At 42.9% G+C, this 18,634-nt stretch overlaps 1 protein-coding gene across 2 annotated transcripts in view; it reads left to right on the top strand.

Annotated features, from left to right (window-relative positions):
* Positions 1-16,607, top strand: part of pxdn (peroxidasin) — a 96,849-nt gene extending 80,242 nt beyond the window's left edge. Inside the window, exons 20-24 of one of the 2 annotated variants that reach the window (XR_014599861.1) lie at positions 5,288-5,399; positions 7,576-7,711; positions 10,155-10,268; positions 12,007-14,967; positions 15,073-16,607. Coding sequence is in view for 1 of the 2 variants with exons in the window: in XM_084045303.1 (XP_083901429.1) it covers positions 5,288-5,399; positions 7,576-7,711; positions 10,155-10,268; positions 12,007-12,153 (509 nt within the window). In the remaining variant the exon portion in view is untranslated. Of the gene's footprint in view, positions 1-5,287; positions 5,400-7,575; positions 7,712-10,154; positions 10,269-12,006 lie in introns of both variants that reach the window. The other variant, XM_084045303.1, reaches the window with a different exon arrangement.
* The last annotated feature ends 2,027 nt before the right edge of the window (positions 16,608-18,634 follow it).

The raw sequence follows: 18,634 nt of genomic DNA, 5'->3' as shown, positions 1-18,634 counted from the left end.
TCAAAAATAGCAGATCTACAAGCTCATTGCCGCACTATGAGCTTGTAGATCTGCTATTTTTGAATAGCCAAAGAAATCTAAAATGACACGGATGCGTTTCCCGGATTGAATGGGTTAAACAAATTCTCTCAAATTTAGCCCAGGGTCAAAATAATCACAAGGGTTGTATACCAACCACAAGGAAGTATATGAATCTGCCCCGGCACTTAACACACACACGACGATGGCAGCTGTCATTATTAGGCATGAGAGCAGCTTGCCTGTACATGAAACCCGGAATGAGAGAGATGAGATAGAGGGAGAGAAATGAAAGAATAAACATTTCCTCAGGCTTCTGATCCTCCGAGTGAATTGGAGCTTGGCTCTTTGGAGCTAAACGTCAGTGCTTGTTACTCTCTGGCCTCGAGAAAGACAAGGCCCCCCTCTGTCGGTCGGATGTACAGAGTGAGCTCTTCCGTTACGTTTCACATGTTATAAGTTTGCACATTTTAGGGATGTACTGTTGTACTAGAAGTGTCCCTTTTAATGTCAAGCATTTGAGGAAACCTTGTATTGATTGTCTGAACTGTACTGTACATGTCTATGTATAGTATAGTCGGTGCTGTGCAGAGGTAACAGTAGGAGGTAAGCGACATAATTTGGAGTCAAGGCCTGGATGTTTGCGTGTTCCACCAGTGCGTGCCGTCGACAAAGAAAAAAGGAGGTGGTGCTTGGGTAAAGTACCCGCCCACCACCTCAGGAGTCTGAGGTGACTAGGGGTGATCCTTGTCACTGCACGTACTCCTGTGGGCTGGGGGCTGTCTTTCATTGATTGATTGAATACTTTATAAACAGTTGCTGTCAAAGTACAGCGGAACGTTTATACAATGATGCTAAAAGGATAACACAAAAATGTGTTGTACAGTATATGTATTCAATTCATCAAGACATTTAAAGATATACGATAACATACAGGAAATCATCAATACTAGGAGCAATAAAAGTATATGTCCAGAAAACATTGGGGGTGGCGGGGGGGGGTCATTTCTGGTGTCAAGTTTAGAAGACTTATCTAGGACTACTACAAATTGCAGACAGGTGCTCTTTTATGGCGGTTTTGAAGGAGGGTAGGGAGTCACACTTTTGGATGGCTGTTGGTAGGGCATACCACATTTTGGTGGCATAACAGTAGAACATGGGGTTGCCATTCCAGGAAAGAATACAGATAGCCCGTAGTGTAAATGCTTGGATTTATTAAGACCGAGAGAGTTTTTCACGCTTTCACGAGGTGCTTAATATTTCTCCTGACTCTCAAACACTCATAATTGCTCCAGATTCTTGTGGGTGGCTGATTGAGAATACAGGGCCTTTGTCCGTGGGGGCTATTAGGTATAATGTGGTGATTTTACTGCCTACTGTGAAACCACAGTCTCCATCTACCTTTTCCATTGGATCACTGGTGAAGTCATTCATTCAGTATTGAGTGAAAAACAGCATTCAGTTTACATGGCTTCTAAGTAGCACTAAACACGCCCATGTTTTACCATTTTTTTAATAATGGGATCCTATCCTAACCACTGGTGCTACCTGAGTCAATAACATTGCACACAGTAATCACTTGTGGATACAGTATCAGATTTGCATTTTGTACAATTACAGTATAGAATATGCTGAATTGATCTTTCTTTTGCCAGTGTTGAAGTGCAAACTTGAGGTATAACCTATAAGCCCTATTTAAAAAAAAAAAGCTAAAATAGCCGATCTACAAGGTCACAATGCGTCGCAATGTTGTAAATCTGCTATATTTGCTACTTTTGAAGAAAAAAAGTAACAAAATATGGAGTAGGGACACCAGGTTGAAAGTGGTTAACCCATTAAAACCGGGAAAGCATTTGTGTCATTTTAGCGTTGGCTATTCAAAAATAGCAGATGTACAAGCTCGCAGCGCGCCACTTCGTGCCGTGCTGCCAGCTTGTACATCTGCTATTTTTGAACATGTTTTAAAAATATTGAAAGAACTACTGGTTTAGAAGGCATTTGTAGAATCTGCCTCAGGTCTTAAGAAGTGAATGAGTGATTTTGGAGCGATCCGCGTACTGTACATCTGGAGGCCGTTTAGGATGTGTGTTCAATCAACAGGGTTCCAAGCATGAAATGTAACTAAATTGTGAGAGGGATTATTATTTCCCTGATTTGAGGGAGAGGGGTGAAATGTGCATGTTGTGATGTGTTCGGTCGTGAAGTGAACACAACAAAATGTGTCCAGCTGAGAGTGTCATGGCCTAATGTAGTTTTTCTACATAACGTAAAATGCAATGATGAACTGTGAAATGAACGATGCCACGTCATTTGTTACGGTGTTGTCAAGCTCCAGTGCAGTAGAATAAACCTTCTTGATTCTTAAGATTGTATTAAAAAAGGAAGGAGTAAAACTCCCACTTGTTGATCGTCTGAGAGCTATGGTGACAGTATGTTGGGACAAAGCAAACAGGGGGTGTATTATCTCTTAATTGTTCTCGTTTCATCCGTCACGCTGACCCCAGTGTTCGTACTTAACAAAGTGAACGAGGGGAGAGCTAAACTAATAAACAGAGAATATCCTGCCAGATGAGGGGGTGGGGGGTTGTTTGTCTGTCAGGCAAGCTAGACTGTAGACAGATTCACAGTTTTATTTAGCTCAATAAGAAACAAAAAGATTCAGTATATCGCTTAGCCACAATATCCCTGGCCTCCCTAATTTGGGGGAATTTGCAAAGATTTTCAAATAAATCTAAAAGAAATGGCAAAAATAGCAGATCTACAAGCATACAACACGTTTCCAGCTTTTAGACTTTAGCTATTTGTCATATATGATGAATTAAATGGGACCGTAGAACTTGTGGGTGTGCGTGCATGCGTGTGTGAGCGCGTAAACCTTTGTGCATCGGTTTATGCTAGCTCACATCCGTGCACCCATGCATGTCTGTCAGCGTGAGGTAAGGATGTCTTGTTGTCTTTAGATATGCTGTGTGTTTTTATGGCCCATTGCCTGGCAAATCAAAGACATTCTGAGGAAAAGCAGCAGCAGGATTTAAGCATTCTACATTTTGCAGCCCACCTAATTACGGGGCCCACCTCCCAGCCACTGTCCTGTATCAGGGGGGGGGGTGGGTTGTTGATCTAATCTAAGGCTTTTTGATGCTCGTCACTACAGCTCTCCATGACCCAGATGTGTGGGGGGTAGTGCGTGTGTACGTGTGTGCGTGCGTTTGTGTGTGTGTGTGTGTGTACTTACATGTGAAGGCCAAATGTCGCCACAACTTTTGTAGAGTTTGGGAAATAGATATTGTGTGAGAAAAATGTTCTTAAGAATTGTTTTATGGTTAATTAATACTTATGCCTGATTTATGCATAGTTGTGCACCGAAATTGGCCTATCTACAAGAGCTTGTAGACACCCACGTGTGTGTGTGTGTGTGTGTGTGTGTGTGTGTGTGTGTGTGTGTGTGTGTGTGTGTGTGTGTGTGTGTGTGTGTGTGTGTGTGTGTGTGTGTGTGTGTGTGTGTGTGTGTGTGTGTGTGTGTGTGTGTGTGTGTGTGTCTATACTTGCGAGGACCAAATGTCCCCACAAGTATAGTAGAGCTCACACGTTGTAGATCTGCTATTTTTCAGCTGTAGGCTTACAGTTAAAAATGGCCAAAACTTTTAAGAATATGGGATTCATAAAATCCTCGTCCTAAAATGCTAATGTCCCCGCAAGTACAGCGATACAAACGTGTGTGTTTGTGTGTCTTTTGTGGCACATTGGCCCATCCAGGCCCGGTGATTGTGTGATGAGCGCGGTGTATTGGAATGAAGCCTCGCGGTAGCGCCGCCAGCCTCCTCCGCTCACAGCGCTTTGAAGTGTGATGAAAGCGAGGGCTGCAGAGATGGCAGGCAGCGCTGGCACCGCTCTGCTCATTATACCCCGCTCATCTGAATCACAATGTCACCAAGCCGCTCTCTGACACGCTCTGCTTCTTCCTCTGTCCTGGTCTCTGTGGGCTTTTAATCTCGGATGATCAGCGCTGCTCTTCAGACGAAAAACAAATCGCTGTGGCCTGGATCGGCGGTTCTCAAACTTTTTCATGTCAAGGACCCCCAAATTGGCCGCGGACCCCCATCTGAAAAATGTTTTGTGCCAGGGAGAAATGTGTAAAAAAAAAAGGGGGAAAAAGGCTTGAGCTTGTAGATCTGCTATTGTTGAATAGCCAACGTATACATGAATAAAGTGTTTAATGCTGTATTAACAAATTTAGCTGGGGACCCCCTGGAACCCTCCAAGGACCCCTGGGGATCTCCCCGGACCCCACTTTTAGAACCTTTTGAGACTTAGATTGTGCTAAAATGGAGTTCTTATGTTGTTTACATTGTATCTTCATATTCCAACGCGATGCGCTGTGAGCTTGTAGATCTGCAATTTGAGCAATTGTTGGTGTGAAAGTGAAAGTGGTTACAGTAAGTGTGTCTTTGAGTTTTAGTATTAACAAGAGCTTGTAACTGAATAATAACTGCATAGAATCCATTGGAACACAGGTTTTTTCCCATTTCCTGAAATGGAACGGTTTTGGACCTACAAAGTTCCCTTCCCACCCAACAACAATGATATATGACCGCAGTACAGCTTTGGATATAGAATTATACCAGACTCGACCGTTTTTGGAACTTCTCTCCTCTTCATGCACACTCCTTATTGCTGCTAAAGATATCATACCTAAGAGGTTTACCATACCTGCCGTTCTACCTGTATTTTTTTACTTTATTTCTATCTCATCTGTGTTTTTCTTGCTTTAATGTCTTTAACCACTTGAGCCCTATATACTTCTTGTATGACATATAGCGACAATAGCCGTTCTACAAGCTCAGAACGCGCCGCGATGCTTTCTGAGCAGGCGGCAAGGAAGCTCCGCTGCATATGAACCCAATAAGGAAGTTACAGAACTATAACCACGCCATTGATTACAATGGGGATTTGACCAGCCTTTACACTCGATTTTAATTACCTTTAGTAAACATTGTCATAAATACTTTATGCTTTCAGTCACTAGTTTAGAGTCTTTTTTCAATTATCATGTTTTTTTTTTTACATTCTATGATTCTGAGCTGAGTCATATCACATTGACTACATACAGGCAGACAGAGGATTATAAGCACGTTATGATTTTGATCTTTGGCGCCCCTTAAGCCAAAAGGGGCCGGGACCACAGATTGGGAACCACTGGTTTACATCCATTTTCTGTGTCAGCTAACCGCAGTGTGTCGTGTTTTTGTCACTGTGTTCGATCTCCTAGACTGCCGAACTAAAGGCCAGTTCAACGCCCTGTCCTATCACTTCAGAGGACGCAGGTCAGCTGACCAGAGCTACACGGAGGACAAGCCCGACGCCAGCGTGCAGGAGACCAGGTAACATTTTGACATGTTGACAAGAGAGGTTTGTACATCGGCCATGTGATTTTTGGCTTAACCACTTACAACCTGGCCAACCAAAGCTTTAAATTGGAGGGGGGGGGGGCAAAATGTTTCATAAATAGATCTACAAGCTCACAATGCGTTTGTTTGTAGCTCTGCTATTTTTGTTATTCATTGTGAGACAAAGTATATAGAGCTTAATCCATTCAATCAGGGAATGCATCTCTGTCATTTTAGATGTCTTTGGCTGTTAAAAAATAGCAGATCTACAAGCTCATGAGCTTGTAGATCTGCTATTTCTTTGAAAAAGTGTGAAAATGTGTGCAAATCTTTAAATATATATATTCTTTAAGCGAACATTCGTAAAATATTTTGTTCCAGGGACCCCCAGAAGCAAAGATTTGAGTTACAAATGTTCGCTTTAAAAAATATATATTCAAAGATTTGCACAAATGTTCACGATTTAAAAATGTATATCAAGCTATGAGCTTGTATATCTGGTATTTTTGAATAGCCAAAGAAATTTAAAATGACAGAGATGCGTCCCCGGATTAAATGGGTTAAGGGACCACTTCAGCCATTTTCAACCTATCTTCATGTAATTGGTCCTCACTAATGCTCATTATAATATGGTACCATTATTGTTCTACTCACTGTGTCTCAGAGGAGGGCTGTGGCATCATCGATGGGGAATCCAAGCTAATAGAAACTCCAGGCTTTCTATTCCTGGAAAGTTGGCACGCTATAATAGAAGCCATTGTTCCCACCAGAATAAAAAGTAAAATAAATAACTTGAAATCTTGTTTGAAATGACCAAACATGCTCACTGATGATGTCACTGGTAGGGGTTTCTGACCTGTCCACAGCCCTCCCCTGAGACTCAGTGTGAATAGACAAAAATAGTGGAATGTTATAATTAGCATTAGTGAGGACCAATTATATTACGATAGGTTGAAAATGGCTGAAGTCGTCCTTTAAAGGAGTAGTTCACCCAAAACATGGCTTATTTTCTATCAATTACACACCCCATGAAGCCTTGAATTCATGGAGAGTTTTAGTTTTTTGTCACATTCCTAAGCCAGTAATTTGATGACAGCCGGAGTCTCCTAGTCAACGCTTCACGGGGTGTGTAATTAATAGAAAATAAGTCATGTTCTGGGTGAACTACTCCTTTTAAGTGGTTAATGAGACTGAATGATGGCAACTTCGCATCAGCGAGGACGGGGCGGGTAAAGTTACGGAGGAAGAGGAAGGCGGAGAAGAAGAGGGGGAGAAGAAGAGTTTTCATGAAATATTCGCATCACACTGGGTTTGAACTCGACCTTGGATGCCACAGGCAGAAGGCGAATGGGTTGCGCCAACAGAGCCGTGTTGACGTCACGGCTGGTTTGCAGAGTGGAGGAGAACGCATGAAGAACATGCATCCGATAGCGGCAGAAACAACAACTGAGACGGAGAAATTCAGAACTTTGGCAGACATCTAGACAGTGGAAATGTTTGTGTGTGTGTTATGAAGATTGATCACTCGGTATGCAAGAAACAGATGTCTAAAGATGGCATTTTTTTTACATTGCGCACATGAGGGCAGAACCCAAAGTGATGTCAACAAATCAGCCTTTGAGATGAATTCATTCAACTTGGCACACTAAGAAGACGTAACCCCTATATCGTCTCTGTCGGGTGGAAACCTCCTACAGTATGTCCAAAAATGTTACTTTTCAGGATTCAAATTCTAAAATAGCAAAAGTAGCAGATCTACAAGCTCGAAACTCTTTGCTTCGAGCTTGTAGAGCTGCTGCTTTTAATACTTTTGTGTGACACTGTAGTATGATCAAGAAGGGCGTTAATTTACGAAAAAAAACAAATGTATATATGGAAATAAGAGGTTTCTGCCCAGCGACGATATACTTTGTGCACTGCGCTCCTCCACGGCTCTAAACTTGGGGGGTGGCCCTAGTTGAGTGGGTAGAGAGGCCTTCTGGTAATCCGAAGGTCACCGGTTCACCTCCCTGCCTGCCCATGTCGAAGTGTCCTTGAGCAAGACAACACTTAACCACCCCCCCCCCCCCCCCCCCCCCACAGCTGATCTACAAGCTGTGAGCTTGTAGATCTGCACTTTTCTCCAAATGTTCGTTCATGTGGTTGATCTTGCTTTTGTTTTGTTTTGCAGGCCAGTGGAGGAAGAGGGCAAAGGAAGCCATGTGAATGTCTCTGTGGCCTCCAAGCCAAGCACTGAACCATCAGCCAGCGACTTCCAGGACTTTGTCTCCGACATGCAGAAAACTATCACAAGTTTACGAAAGCAGGTGTGTGCCCTTTACACATGATGACACATATAACATGCATATCGTTGCGGACACCTCTTATTTCCATATTTTTTTGGTAAATTAACGCCCTACTTGATCATACTACAGCGTCACACAAAAGTAGCAGATTCACAAGCTCGTAACGCAGCAAAAAGGGGCACGTTTTGAGCTTGTAGATCTGCTACTTTTGGTACTTTTTAATTTTAATCCTGAAAATTAACCGTTTTGGACATTTACACGTGTGGAACACCATGTGGATAAAACACGCGCACATCAGTAATCGTGTTTATGGTTTGTGTACTTTTGTGAAAAGAGGTCAAAAGGTGTTCCTGAGTCGTTCTCATATTATCACGTGTCCTGTCATGCACAGGAGCCCGCCCAACCCTAAATGTTTACCACCTGCTAGCACTGGTATAAAATGTCAACATTTAATGTCACTTATCTTGCCGGTACCAGTGGTCTTCACTTCTGCAATTGTTTAAACTGCAGAATCTCCCTGTGTGCCTAGATCTGTAATTGTCAACCATTTTTTATTTCAAAGACCCTCAATTTCATATGCATCAGGCCACGTACCCCCATTTCATATGATTGTCATCTCTTGGACCCCAGTCTTCATTGCATTTTTATTCTTAGACATGATTCGGTCCCACGTGGTCTATAATTTTTCCATAATTCCTTTAATGTCTGTAATGTATCGTAGGTACTGTATAGAGATGGCAGTGCGATGACAGCTCTGACCAAAATAACCATTCTGTATGTTCTGTAGTTGTATTTACTTGTACATGTAATAATAATGACTTTAACTATCAGTCATTTAGCTGGGGACCCCCTGGAAGCCTCTCAAGGACCCCTGGGGGGCCCAGGACTCCCCATGGCCTAGACCAAGACCCAAAAAAAAGAAAGAAAAACATGCCGGTTTACTTCCCGTATCTGTGTGACGTACAGTAGGTGGCCGGCCTTTTTAGCAGACCGGAAGCAGGTTGGAGTCTATTCATTCCAATGGAAGAGTGAACATGAACACAGCTTCTGAACATGGTTACTGAACTAAATATTGGACCCGATCGTCTCAAGCCACAGAATCTTCCCAAGACTTTCACACTAAAATAGCTTTTTTTCAGAAATCAACAACTTTATTATCGACCTTTCTCTGTCCCAGCAACACTCTCTCGCAGGAGACCATTTGTAGGATTTGTGTACCATTTTGCCTCTACTGGCTCCAATTGGGATGGCGTATCTTCCTAAATTAACCATCTTTGGCCTAGATAATACCACACACACACAGACATGCACTCTCTATATATACATCTGTTGCATGCATGCATGGATGCAAAAGACAAGTCTGTGCAGAGTAACCCAGCTGCGGGCTAATGCTCTGACATGGTCTAACCCCTATACACACATGCGTGTTTTTCATTAAGTCTGCAGCCGCACAGTTCATTCCCGTGGACGGGGCCCCTGCAATGCATCCTGGGCTTGTTCTCTTGGGCACTCCATGCATTCATAGGCGTTAGATAGATCAATAGATCAGTGCTTCTCAAAACGATTTAATTTCAAGGACCCCCATAACTCTTGAGAGTGTACAAACGGAACTGAATGGACCCTACGTTTGGAATCCCCCCAAAGGAACCCTGAGGATCCTTGCACCCCACTTTGAGAACCACTGTTTTAGATTATTGGTATCATTGGTTAAGGCAGTGGTTGCTGTTCTCAAACTTTTTTATGTCATGGACCGTGATGGACGCATGTATTTGGCCGCGGACCCCCATTTGAAAATACTTTGTACCAGGGACCCCATAAGAGAAGATTTGTCATTATCTTTCATGATTTTCCTAACTTTCTCGACAATTCTCGAATAACCGAAAAATTAAACGGGGCTTAAGTGTTTTAACTGTCCTTCATTTTGCTGGGGACCCCCTGGAAACCCCCTCAAGGACCCCTCGGGGTCACCGGACCCCAATGTTGGAAGCAGTGAGTTAGGGCTTTGGGGAGGTTGACGTGTGTGTGAGAACGAGGGGGTGTACAACTGTGTATAGTCTTTATACCGTAGTAGTAGTATTTGACACTGAGTATGGGGGAGAGTGTGAGAGTTCAACGATCCGTAAAGAACTGTGATTGGTTAGTGATGTCATCTTTGAATGAGCAACCCAAAGATAACACCTCAGTGTTTAACATTTGTCTTTTAGTCCTCTGTTTTTTTGCTGTTTCTGGGATTATACTAACACGCACGGCCTGCTTGTGCCAAGTTTTGTAGGAAGCAAATCGCAGTCATAGAAAAAGAGAGTATATTGTAGTGGATGTAGACTTCGTTGAATAATTGTTTCCAGGCATCTGGGTGATCTGTCCTTGTGTCTCTCTCTCTCTCTCTCTCTCTCTCTCTCTCTCTCTGTCTCTGTCTCTGTCTCTGTCTCTCTCTCTCTCTCTCTCTCTCTCTCTCTCTGTGCAGATTAAAAGACTTGAAGCCCATCTGAGCAAAACGGACTGCACTGATTCTGAGGGCCGCGAGCGATCGAACAACGAGAGGTGGAAGAAAGACCCCTGCACCACATGCGAATGCAAGGTATGTTACATATCTTACGTATGTTACATATGAGGTTTCCATCCAACAGAGACGATATGTCTTTAACTCTAATAGTCTACGGGTCCATTTGGTTACAATTTGTAGACTCTGTGTTACAAATGGATAAATTAACAGTGGGGATTCTTTCTTTTTTTCGTGAATGTTTAAGTCATTGCACATTAACGCCACATTTGCTTCATTGATGATCTCCACCTAGTCACTAAATGCACACACATTTGGTGGTACACACTCCATTCTTACCTCACAGAGTGCAGTTGTCACACTTTTCTGCCATCTAATAAACCTGAGGCATTATTTAAATTGTTCCTTGCATACCTTGTTTATCATTTCTTATTAATAATTATTATTAGAGTTATTTCTGTGGCAGCGGTTTAGCCACTTCAAATGCCCCGTTCTGTCTTTTGCTTGGCACAACTGCCAGTGTTTTCACTTCCTTTGCTAACTTGTTTGACACTGCCCGTCTCCTGGGGCGTGTGGGTGCGTGCGTGCGTAGAGTACATGTATTACTGTACATTAAAGTGTTCCCATAAGTGTAGTAGAATTTGAGAAATAGACAAGACAAAGACAATTTCCTGATCCCTCACAAGAGAAATGGTCGTTTTATGTAAAAAAAAAAAAAAAGAAGAAACAAGGTTACAATTAGAAAATATTCAGTTTGGGATACTTGCGTGCGGTGTCACACACTGAAAATATGATATCCTCACAAGTATAGCGTGTGTGTGTGTGTGTGTGTGTGTGTGTGTGTGTGTGTGTGTGTGTGTGTGTGTGTGTGTGTGTGTGTGTGTGTGTGTGTGTGTGTGTGTGTGTCCGTCCTCTGGGCCTCACCCCTTTATCTCTCTGCCACCGGTTCCAGCAGAGGTAAAAGTGCCCACACACCAAACCTGGAGTCCTTTTGAAGTGTCAATCTCCGCCTCTTTCTGCCTTGAGCTCCATTTCCTTCCACTTTCACTCCGCAGCAAGGACTTGGCACGTGAATTGGCTGCTGTACCAAGCACAGTGGCAAAGAAAAAAGCAAATATCGTCGCTGTCGGGCAGAAAAACCTCTTATCTCCATATTGTAACATTTTGTGTTTTATCTTAACACATTGAGTGCCAATCGCGTAGACCTACGCAAACCTATTTAAAGCCGTGTGCCAATCGCGTAGACCTACGCGAAGTGGTCTTTTTTTTTTTTTACTCACAGGTTGAAATTTCATTGTAGGCCTCGTTCGCTACGTCACATTTCATTGTAGCACCACCGGAAGCGGAATTATTCTTCTCCGGATATTTTCGTTGCCATCCGCCTCCATTCTAAAGCGGACACTGAAATGCCATTTTCTCTTTGTAGTTTTCCTCGTCGCTGATCACTGTTTAACATAAACCGTTCTAACTACAAGATGGTGATTCCGTTTTGCATGGGGTTTTCACTGGGCGACGGAGAAGGATCTCCGCTGTGTTTACAAACAGTTTAGAGCTCAATCTTAAGGATTTTAACGAGGTCTATGGCGACGTGAAAAAAACAACAATAAAACGCTGGCACTGGTGAATACATTATGTCTTAGAGAGATTAAACGCTGGCATGGAATGTGTTATTTAATTCCGCACTTGATCATACTACAGCGTCACACAAAAGTAGCAGATCCACAACGTTTTGGACAGGATGAGGTTTCCACCCGACAGAGACGATATGATAGCTGACTTATGCTAATCCCCCCACTCCCTCCTCTGTGCCCTTCAGGATGCTCAAGTGACATGCTTTGTGGAGTCATGTCCACCGGTCGAGTGCCAGAAGCCCACCAAGCTAAAAGGCACCTGCTGCCCGGTGTGCCTCGACCACGCGGGCACCACAGACAGCAGGCATCAAGCGGACAATCGCCACGCGTGAAAAAACCCTCAGGACCCCCTCCCACTGCCAACATGCCCAACGTGTCTGAAACACACTCAACTTAAAAGCAGAGATCCCATCATTATAAGAGGATAAGACTCTTCAAGGTGTGCTCCTATGCCCACAGCAAGCGGCACCCAATTGCCTCATTTTTGTATATTTTTTTTTATGTTACCTTGCTTTTTGGGTGGGGTGAGTGGGGGGGGGGTGGCTCGGGAGGGGGTTGTTTTTATTTTTACACGTCGAGCCCCCTCCCTTCCTCCTCCTCCCCCTCCCCCCATCCCAAAGGCCCACAGCCGGAGGTCCTGGCTTGAAACCGATTTTGGCAAAGGAGCCAAGTAATTACTACACGGATTAATTTCTGGACGGACGGATGGACGGACGGACGGATGGGTGGATGAACTGATGGACTGTCAAACCTAAGGTGGATAGCGCCCTTTTCCCCTGCTTGCACAATCCCGAGCAGGAATGTGTCGCGGCCTCCTAAAAGCGCGACCAAGTGCCTACGCCCCCTGTGATCACACGTAGTGACAGAATGCAGGACCAGTCGCCGCCCCCCGCCCCCCACCACGCAGGAAAGGGAAGAAAAATTGAAAGGCTGCAGCCATTTTTATTGTCTCACAAAACGTTCTCAGGTTCGAGATACCGGAAAAAAAAAAACAAGAAAAAAACTGGTGCTATTTCTTCTCACCCCCTTTAATGATTTAGTCACTAAATACAAGCCTTCAAAGTATTTTTTTTGTTTGTTTAACAATACGCAAAGCATCCTATATACACTCTTCATTCATCTTCTTATATGGCGTTTCATGTTAAACCGCAATTGAGAGAATCTTTTTTTATTCATTCTAAAAGACATTTTATAAATAGTTACTTCGGCTTTTAATCTAAGGTGCTCTATATCATATTATAAATACGTTATTTCTTTTCTCCCTCATTTTTGTATTGACTGCTTACATATGAAGATAATGTGAAGCCCTATGAAAACTTTTGTAATGCAAAAAAAGAAAAAGAAAAAACAATGTCTACTGAATATCACCTCTATCTCGATGGACGACTTGTTTGTTAACTTGCATCTGGGATTAATGTATGTATGTGCTCTGGCCTGTCCCTGAATTTGTGTAAGCAAACGGAGTCGTGGACATCCAGGCCGGCGCTCACAGTGTTGTGCTCTTCTCATCCTCATTTCGCTTTCAAAAAGCCTTGTCAACCCCCTTTGTTTTTTACCACTGTATCGAATTCCTCTCGGTGTTTTGTCAGACTCGTCTAAAGCCAAATGTATAACTTGATAACTTCAAACAAATTGCATAATAGCACATGTTTATCCATGGAAATATGCATGAGTGTTGAAGTGACATCAGAGTTTAGCCTTGGATACTGCTACGCAGTGGTGGAAGAACTCAAATGTTTTACTTAAGTGAAAGTAGCAACACTCCGATATAAAAAGAATACTTTGTTACAAGTAAAAGGCCTGTATTCCAAGAGTAAAAGTGCAAAAGTATTGGCATCAACATAATACAGTACTTAAAGTATAAAAAGTTACTCAAATTGTTCAAAATGTTTCAAAACCTTTTCGAACATAGTCTATCTATAAGCTCATCACGCTGTGGCATGTGCGCTTGTAGATCGGCATTTTTTTTTTATAGACAAACTATAAAGTAGGGCTTGATTGGTTGATGTATGTGTTTTGTAATAATGATTCTAAATGATCTATAAAGTAACTTGTAACTAAAGTTTTCAAATAATTGTCACGGAGTAAAAAAAGTACAATTTTACCTCTTGAGATGTAGCAGAGAAGTAAAAAGTATTGAAAAATGTAAATACTCAAGTAAAGTAAAAGTGCCTCAAAATTGTACTTATGTACAGCAGTGGTTCTCAAAGTGGGGTCCGGGGACCCCCAGGGGTCCTTGAGGAGGTTCCAGGGGGTCCCCAGCTAAATTAGTTAATATAGCGACACAATCATTTTAACCCCTTTATCCATATATGATATGTTGGCTATTCAAAAATAACAGATATGTACATCTGCTGTTTTTGAAAAATCTTGAAAGTGTTTGAATAATGTTGAAACATTTTGCTTTTTTTTTTTCACATATCTTCTCTTTTGGCCGTCCCTGGAACAACACAATTCAGATGGGACGGGGACGGGGGTCCGCGGGCCGCGGCCAAACATATATAAATGTGGGGGTCCTTGGCACGAAAAAGTTTGAGAACTACTGATGTACAGTACTTGAGTAAATCCACTTAGTTACTTTCCACCACTGCTGCTACGTCTACCACAGCAGTATTTTCCCGCCTGGCCCGGAGTGAACGCTCGCAGCCTTTTCTTGTACAGCGTCGCTGTCCGGCAGAAGCTTCATATCTCCATATTTAAACGTTTTGTGTTCTTCCATGAATTAACGCCCTACTTCATCACACCACAGCGTCACACAAAAGCATCAAAAGTAGCAGATCCGCAAGCTCGAGACGTGGCGTGAGTGGTAGAGCTGCTACTTTTGCTATTTTTGAAATTGAATCCTGAAAAGTAACAGTTTTGGACATAAAAGGTTTCCACCCGACAGAGACGGAAGCTTTTAGTCCGTAGACAACACATATTTGAAGGACTGCTGCCTTATCCATTGACTGTTTTTTTTTGTCTATGCTGCTCTCATGAACGAACCCACAGCCCTCCGACTCCAGTTTACACAAGGACACACTGGCATGCATTCCTTTGCCAAGCATTCTCTACAATCCATATCTGTTTTGTTTTGCATTGTGTGTGTGTGTGTGTGTGTGTGTGTGTGTGTGTGTGTGTGTGTGTGTGTGTGTGTGTGTGTGTGTGTGTGTGTGTGTGTGTGTGTGTGTGTGTGTGTGTGTGTGTGTGTGTGTGTGTGTGTGTGTGTGTGTGTGTGTGTGTGTGTGTGTGTGTGTGTGTAAGAATCTCAGTTTTTTTTTTTGTGATGTTCCCTCGGTGATGGCTGTCCTCTTCAGTGTTGGCTTCGGGGTAAGAAAGATCACCTGGCTCTGGTTTCGTTGTCCTCGTGGGAAACTGCGTGGCCCGGGTGACGTCATTTGGCTGTGTGTGTGTGTGTGTGTGTGTGTGAAGCGCAGGCTTTTCTAGACCACTGACCCCTAATTCCACTATAATGGAAGCCATATGACTGGGGAGGTGGCATATACACTGTCCATCAAAACAAAACCAGTCTCTGCTGGCTCGCCAATGTTACTGACCAATGAGATTTCATTGAACGGCGCTACGCATAGCTTGTACATACTGTAGACGGTACCACTCATTCAAGCCTTCGCGCTGGCCCGCCTAACCACTTTCAACCTGTCCATATCTTTATCGCCACTGTCGGGCAGAAACCTCTTATCTCCGTATTTTAACTTTTTTTTTTTTTTTTTCGTAAATTAGTTCCCTACTTGATCACACTACAATGTAATGTACAATGCAAGCTCAAGCTTGTAGATCTGCTACTTTTGCTATTTTTGAATTTGAATGCTGATAAGTAACAGTTTTGGATATGAGGTTTCCACCCGACAGACGATATGCAAAATATTTCAAAAATCGTTTGAAAACAATTTTACTTGTTGTTTTTTAACTACTTATAATTAGTTTAACGTTTGAGCATTTTTGAAAATTTTTGAAAAGTAGAGCGGTTAATGCATTGCAACTCATATTGTTGTTTTTGCCTCCCACCGTTCCTGTCTTCCCCACATCCCTGAGAACACGTCTGTCGCAAAGGCCCCGAATAGTACACTCCGGAATGTTCCATGTAGGGCTTTCAGTGGGGGGGGGAGTGTTGTGTTTTAAGGCCCAGCCATGTTGGCACAAAGGTATAATGCAGATAAATGAACTGGACACGTATGTATCTGACACGTATGTATGTCCGCCATGCTGTGTGGACTTTCTGCCTGCCAAGCCTTATAGCTCTTGTCAGTCATCGGAGGCCCTTCCCTACGTTAACGTTTTTGTTTTCATTCTCCTTCAAGAGTGTACAAATGTGTGTGGTTTTGCTAAGTGCATATTATGCACGTGCTTGCATAAATACGTGTGTGTGTGTGTGTGTGTGTGTGTGTGTGTGTGTGTGTGTCTCGTTCTGGTGTATACTGTATGTGTAAATGTTTTCCCAAGGTTTGGCTTTCAAAGCACTGTGACCTCTATTCCCCTTTACTTTCGATCGCAGTTATACATTTTTATTTTATTTTAATTTCATGTTAATGCCCCCCCCATCCTCCTCCCCCAACCCCAAAACAAATCCCAACTGTCAATGGAATGCACTGCTCTGCAAGACTGAACATGCTTTACCTACACTGTCCCCTAATCGAGCGGTCAATGTGGATATAAGTATCTTATCTGACATTTGTATTGTATGTTTGCCAAAGAATTGTTTGCACTGTAATGTATGCCTCTTGACAATAATAATAATGATAATAATGATAATGATAATAATAATAAAAAAAAACAATTTATAAACAGGCCACGTTATGAATTGCAGCCCCCCTCGTTGATGCCTGTGTCCTCTCTCTGGAGATACAGTACACGGTGTGTTTTGGACGACAATGTGACCTCAAGTCAGTCAGTGCTACTAGTCTCTTGTAGCCAGACAACTATTCCACAATCTCCGAATGCAACATAGTCTGGAACTACACCTCCTGAAATCCGAGGCAGAAAGATGTCATCTGTTTGTATTTCCGTTCACGAAAATATATTTAAAAATATCTTTAGATTTTATTTTTTTACTTCCATTTCTGCTAAGCAGCAAGCTATTATGCTTCGATGATATTCATTTATATTAGGATACATTTGCGCGACTCTAAAGACGAAACGGAAGTGGGGAGGAGGCTTCACACCCGCTTAATCGCTTGATCATCAACAGAGGTTCTGTGCTCTAGATTGAATGACCGGAGGCATTTGAAAATTGTGGGAGGCAAGTCTGACCATGCGAGACTAGTGCTATACTAACATGTACAGTATACAGCATGTGTCACTGTCTTGTGTTTAACCCTTGAGTTTGTCCTCTCTAGCAAACAACAAAATGGAGGCAATTTTAATGAGTATCTTCCGCCCCCGAAATCTAATCTGCAGTTAGTTTGCTCCATGCAGACATCTAGAAGTATCTCATTCGGATTTAATCTTAATCTAGCTGTTGATTAAAAATGCTTCTAAATTAAGGTTAGTCACATAGGACATTAACCTCAGTCAATGAATAATTTTACTGCTTTGGAAGCATTTGTTGCCTTTTGAACCTCTGTGTTCGCCTCTCATCTGTTAGGATGTTGACGCTAACGAGGGACAACTTGAAACTTGATGCAAATATAGACAAACAGGAAGCAGCTGTGTACCGTTTGAGTAACGTTGCTTTGTTGATCAAAGATGTATAATCTTAGCCGCAGGTCATTGTTGTATAGCTTGCTTATGAATGTGTACAATTAGTCATTATGTCTGCCGTCGAATGTTTGTGTTGGTGTGTTCTCAAGAGAACTGCTCGGGTGTTCAGGCCTCCCATTTTCATCAGCGTTTCTGTTGCTGTGAGGTTTGTGGCGAATTAGCGCAGCACTGGAATTTGTGTCTTTCAAGATTCCTAAGGCGTGAGCGAATGGAGCGTGCCTAATGAAGCCGTTAGCCTCCCCTGAGGATTGATCAGTTCATGTCCCGACATTGAAACTCATGACATAGAGCAGTTGAACTTATGGTGTCCATTACTGGCTTTACTCTTTGGAATGAAACGGTATGTACACACACACTATCTCTACCTCTATCTCTCTCTCTCATATCATTCCCATGTCCCCCTCTTTTCAGGCTGTGACCCCCCAAAATAATCATATTTGAACTGGTAACCCCCAACCCTGACAAGCACTTGGAATTGTAGGAGTTGAGACATTACATTGTGTTTGACTCTGTTCCACAGATGCATATTGTGAAAATAGCCGATCTACAAGCTCACAATGTAGCAGAGAGAAGAAGAGAACAGCGTTGCGAGGCGTTGCTTGTAGAGCTTGTAGATCGGCTATTTTCAAAATGTTATCTATTATTTGACAATTTGGCCAATTTCTCACCAGTTTTTATAGTATAGTTTGTTGATTACTTGGTTTTTGTTTAGGTATTAAAAAGGTATTAAAAGTCCTTAAATTGTCACTTCACTGTCATCTGGGAGACCCCCCCAAATAAAAAATCTTGTGGGGACCCCCCTGGGGGTCTCGACCCACAGGTTTGAGAACCACTGCTTTCCTCTCCCTTCCTCCTTCCATCCGCGTCCCCTCCTTTTCCCTCTCGTCTCCTCCTCCGTTGAAGGGTCTCTTAACCGTCGTGCTCCCAGCTGAGCGTTACCTGGCAGCTTGAGGCGGTGCGTGGAGGACGGAGGCTGTGGATGGAAAGTGGACCAGGAAATGAGCTTTCCAGTGGCTGACCAGATAAAAGCACTCCTCGCCCTCCGCCGCGGCAGGGAAAGCCATTATCACCCCGACGACAAGGGACCTGCCTTACTTGGAGCAATGTGTGTATTCC

This window comes from Gymnoscopelus microlampas, assembly GCF_963454915.1.
Source record: "Gymnoscopelus microlampas genome assembly, chromosome: 20".
Taxonomy (NCBI): Eukaryota; Metazoa; Chordata; class Actinopteri; order Myctophiformes; family Myctophidae; genus Gymnoscopelus; species Gymnoscopelus microlampas.
The sequence above is the reverse complement of the archived record's forward strand: the minus strand, read 5'-3'. Positions and strand labels throughout refer to the sequence as shown.